General features: G+C 31.5%; 1 protein-coding gene across 2 annotated transcripts; it reads right to left on the bottom strand.

Moving 5' to 3' along the window:
* Nucleotides 1-3,036: 3,036 nt before the first annotated feature.
* On the bottom strand, nt 3,037-4,875 carry LOC113377956. 2 transcript variants are annotated; one of them, XM_026618424.1, is made up of 2 exons: nt 4,466-4,875; nt 3,037-4,044 (listed from the first exon to the last, which is right to left on the bottom strand). In XM_026618424.1, the coding sequence occupies exon 2, from the start codon at nt 3,878-3,880 to the stop codon at nt 3,233-3,235; it is 648 nt and encodes a 215-aa protein (XP_026474209.1). In that variant the 5' UTR covers nt 3,881-4,044; nt 4,466-4,875; the 3' UTR covers nt 3,037-3,232. Both variants share the same exon structure in this region, with proteins under 2 accessions (XP_026474209.1, XP_026474210.1).
* Between the last annotated feature and the right edge of the window lie 335 nt (nt 4,876-5,210).

Genomic DNA, 5,210 nt, shown 5'->3' with positions numbered 1-5,210 from the left:
GCAATCTCATTTCCTGTGATACCTGAATGTCCCCTGATCCACGTCAATATTAAAGAATTTATGCCATTATTTATTGCATTCATTTTATTTATAATTTCTATTATCATGTTATTTGATCTTCTATTTGGGTTCGCTATCGCTGATATACATGCTTTGCTGTCACTAAATATAATTGTTTTCGTGATGTTTTTCTCCCACGCATAATTTACAGCACAGTATATAGCCACCATTTCTGCTGTGTAATTAGACGCATAATTTGGTAGCTTAATTCTCTTACTAAAATTGTGATATGGCACAAATATAGCGCAACCACAACTGTACCCTGCTTTAGATCCGTCTGTGTAAATGTGTACATATCCTGGCCATCTTCTAGCCACATTATTTTGAAATTCTTTATTTTTTGCGGTATCATTCAAATGTGTCAAGTGAGTTAAATCCATATCCATTACTATGCAATATTTTGTTGATGTGTATTCATTCGTAAGATGATAAATTGGCAACTTTTTATTCATTATTACATCCTCTTCGTATGGTTTCAGCTCATAAAAGCTATTTATCAAGGGTGGGATTGGTCTATTTCTCCAATATATATTGGTAAAATGTAGCCTCGCTAATACTTCTAATTGTTTCGGTATATCATCACATGCTCCATTATATTTTTTTATTAAGAATCTATTTGATAGGATCTGCTTTCTAATGCTTAGTGGAGGTTCACCTGCTTCAGCTATTAATGCATTCGTTGGAGTTGATCGAAATGCCCCCAAACATGTTCTTATCGCCGAGTATTGAATCCTGTCCAACTTTTTTTGGATATTCGTTGAGAGTGCTCCATATATAAAGTAACCATAATCTATTTGTGATCTTATTAAGCTTCTATATATATTGAGACAAGTTTCTGGGTGAGCCCCCCATTTCATGCTTGTTATTTTTCTGAGAACATTTAATCCTTTTTCACATTTGCTTAATATATCATCTACATGCTTTTTAAAATTCATTTTCTTATCCAAATTGATGCCCAGAACTTTAATATTTTCTTTTATTTGTATCTCCTGACATCCTATCCTTATTTGTCTCCTAGTATGTTCTTTTCTGTGTCTGGTAAAGATAGCTGCAGAAAACTTATCCTGTGATAAATTCAGGTTATTGTCCAATAACCATCTTCTGCTCTCCTCGATAGCATTGCTCATCGATGAAATACATCTATCCATAGTTGGACAAGATACATACAGATAAATGTCGTCTGCATATTGCAATTTTTTAACATTCGGTTCTGTTACTACTTTAAAATCTGCCATGTATATATTAAACAAGATTGGGCTCAATATTGAACCCTGAGTGAGACCTTTGTTCATAACTCTAGGGCCAATTAGACCTGAGTCGGTTCGAATATATAATTGTCTAAAAGATAGTAAATTAATTATCACATTAATTAATTTGTGTGGTAAATTTAAATGTTTTAATTTTTTCTCCAGTATATTGTGATCTACATTGTCATACGCCTTTTCTATGTCCATCGAGATTACCAACATATATTGATTATACGAATTGGATATATGTATATCATTTGTTAATTTGCTCAGTAAGTCCAACGTACTTTTCCCTCTCCGGAAACCAAACATAGAATTATTTAAAACTTCTTTATTTTCAATATATCTATCTATTCTCTCTTTTACAATTCTTTCAAAAGTTTTAGCGATGCATGATATTAAGGAAATGGGTCGATATGAGTCTATTTCCAAGGGTCTTCTGTGTGGCTTCATACATGGAACTATTATAATTTTCCTCCACTCTTCGGGAATCCAATTATTTGCTATGATTTGGTTGAATACAGTTAGTAATTCAATTTTCATTTCCGTAGGCCAATTTTTTATCATCGTGTACGGTATATTGTCATATCCAGGAGCCGTATTTTTCCTCTTTTTTAATGCATCCTCTAATTCCTCTAATTTGAAATTCCTTGTCAGTGCGCTTTCTTCACAATATACTCCTATATTTTCTTTACGATTGTCCGAAACAAAGTCTGGTGCATAATTTTGTAATAGTAATTGCCCAAATTCTTTTTTAATTTTTTGTGTTGTGTTTATAATGTTATTTTTATTTTTAAAAAGTCTAATTTTGTTCCAAATTACTGCGGGACTCATGTCCTGATTGATGGAATTAATGAAATTCAACCAACTTTCTTTTTTCTTGTTTTTCAAAAACTTTTTAGTGCGTGCATTGATTTTTTGGTATTGTATGAAGTTTTCGTAATTACAATGCTGACGCATCTTTTTATATGTTGTTCTTCGATCTGAAATGGCTTTTTCGCAATCTTGATCCCACCATATCGCTGGCTTAAAAATCGGTCTCTTAATTTCTTTATATTGTTTTATATTTTTCTCTGCAGATTTTTCGGTAATCTGTATGATACGTTTATATCTCGCTGTTATATCGTCTGAGATTTGTCCTGTTTGGATATATTGCATAATATCTCGGGAGTATCCCTGCCAGTTAGCAAATTTTATATTCCACTTTTTTGTAGGGCGCGTTCTTATGACCAAAGGCACCTTTATCTCCAAAGTTATTGTTATAGGCAAATGATCCGATCCCAATACCTCTTGGCATACATCCCATTTAATAGTATCTATAAAATTTCCTGAGCACAGTGTTAGATCTATGTTCGTAGCACTCCTGTATTTATTTGCTACTGTAGTTGGACGTCCGTCATTAAGAATTAGTATTGCGTTGTCCTCTATGATTTCATATAACATATTACCTTCCCTGCTATTGTATTTGCTTCCCCATGCCATATGATGACAATTAAAATCGCCAGTAATTAAAAAGCTCATGTTGATTGTTGAGATAGTGTCCTTGATATCTGAAAAATCTAATTCTGTTCTAGTAGAGCAATATACTGAGAGAATGCAAAATGGAGTATCTGTTTTAATTATGGCGGCGCATATTTGTATATTCTCATTATTGTTGACTGAAGGAAATTCCTCACAATTTATGTCATTTCTAACAATGGTTGCTGCTCCTCCATATCCATCTTCCCTGTCTTTGCGAAACATTCGATATCCTCTGAAAGAGTATTGATATTCCGGTTTAAACCATGTTTCAGTGAAAGCCGCGATTGAAATTTCATTTTCATAAAGGAAATGTTCAATACTGGCCTTATTAGCTGTAACAGATCTGCAATTAATTTGTAGTATTTTTATTTTTCCAGTCATTTATTTGTCATATATTATTTTTGTCATCTATCCATATCTTTAATTAACTCTTTCAGAATTTTTAATGTGTAATCTTTTTTCTTTGATATGTTAATAATTAATTCTTCGATTAATTTATCGAATGGAATTTCACCTTTCTCACTATTGATATGTGAGGAAGATTTTGGTTTTGTGTTAATATTGTATTTAAATTTGTACCTGTTTCGCTCCTGTGTACTGGACATATTTTCGATTGTTTTGTTGTTGTCACCATAATTTGTTACGTTTATGGAATTGCTATTCCTATATGTCTGTTTAGATATTGTTGTTGAAGGCTTCGTGGTTACAAGCTGTTGATTTATTTCTGCATGTTTTTCCTGCTGCGTATTGGGCAATTCAGGAAATTTCACTTTGTTTCTGATTTCTATGTCCGGATTTATGACGTTGGCATATGTTCTATTGTTTATAAATGCCCTGGCTTCTCTGAAACTTATGTTATTTTCGTTCATTATATTTTTAATTTTCATATGAAACAAATATTTTTCACACTTTTTATCTATAGCTTGATGCTCCCCATTGCATAACGCACAAATCGGATTCTTATCTTTATTTACACAATCCTTGAAACTGTGTTCTTGTGCACAATAGCTGCACCTCGCTTTACCTTTACACTGGCTAGTCACGTGGCCCATTCCTTGGCATTTAAAACATTGTGTCACTTTGTTGTAAATTTCGACCCTGCATTTGACAGCGTATATCGAAACACGGTCAGGTAAACGTTGACCTCTGAACGTTATTACGCATACCCTTGTTGGTACTAATGCATTGTCTTGTTTTTTTTTTATTCTTCTAATATCTAAAACAGGAATTTCTGATTTTATATTTTCCATAATATCTGATTCAGTCATATCGGTGTCGACGTCATATATAACGCCCTTCCTAATCAACATAGAAATAGGTATATATGCTTTTAATTTCTTTTCCATAAATAATTTCTCATTAATTATTTTATTTGCAGCGTCATATGTATTAAACGTAATTTTAATTCTGTTAATGCCTATGGATTTTATTTCTATAATATCGTTTTTATATTGAGGTAAACTGCTAAATAATATTCTGCCTACTGCCATTTGATGTACTGTATTTTTATCTACTGATTCAACATATATGGTAAATGGACCCATATCATTCTCGGAATACTTCATTGATTTGTAATTATCGCCTTTTATACTTGAGTTCATATCCTGATTTTTATCATTATTTTCATTTTTACTTACATTTTGATCATTATTATTTTCGCCTTCTTCCATTTCTTCTGCCCAATTTTGTGTATTATTTTTTTTATTACCTTCACTATCATTAACTGTTTTATTGTTTGATTGTTGTTTTATTGCATTTTTTAACATTTCATGATTTATTTTTTTAATTGCCTTACTTTTACTATTTATTTCTTTTTTATTCACTTTAGTTAAATCACTTTCCATTTTATTAATTTTGCTAATAGCATTTTTTAACGTTTCCGATGTTAATAATCTACTCGTATCACCTGCTACACTTATACCGATTTTATACACACTGTCTATGTCGTCCGACTGGGCATCGGCTTCGCCGTATGGCCCTGATTCCATTATGTAATTTTAGACGAATTAAATTTGTTTTCGATTATTCCACGATCTGTACGCTTCGAGAGCTCAATACCGAATGTCTATTCATTTGTATTTGCATATATTTGGATTTGAAGTTATTAGTAGAAAAAAGAAATGTGGAGCAAACTTACCTATTGTACTTTTTAAATGTAATAGTTTTGAATAGTTTTCTTGACTTCATATAAAAATATTCGAGAAAATTTTCTCATATAGTTGTTTTTTTATATAAAATGTACATTTATTTCATTTATTTTATAAAAACAAGTATTTGAACTTTCATAAACTTTATCTTCATTATTACTGTAAATCTTGTTAATATTAGGTTTGTGGCAAAAATAATATAAAAACCGTAAACAATAAATTTTAGGACAGCACA

Source organism: Ctenocephalides felis, unplaced genomic scaffold (genome assembly GCF_003426905.1).
Source record: "Ctenocephalides felis isolate EL2017-DRISC unplaced genomic scaffold, ASM342690v1 CF-g0.4_SCAFFOLD_01886, whole genome shotgun sequence".
NCBI classification, from domain to species: Eukaryota; Metazoa; Arthropoda; class Insecta; order Siphonaptera; family Pulicidae; genus Ctenocephalides; species Ctenocephalides felis.
Note: the sequence above shows the minus strand (reverse complement) of the source record. Positions and strands in the feature narration are given on the sequence as shown.

What these genes read in the sequence shown, in the direction of transcription:
- LOC113377956 (XM_026618424.1), bottom strand. Translation starts at nt 3,880, where the DNA reads ATGGGCCACGTGACTAGCCAGTGTAAAGGTAAAGCGAGGTGCAGCTAT.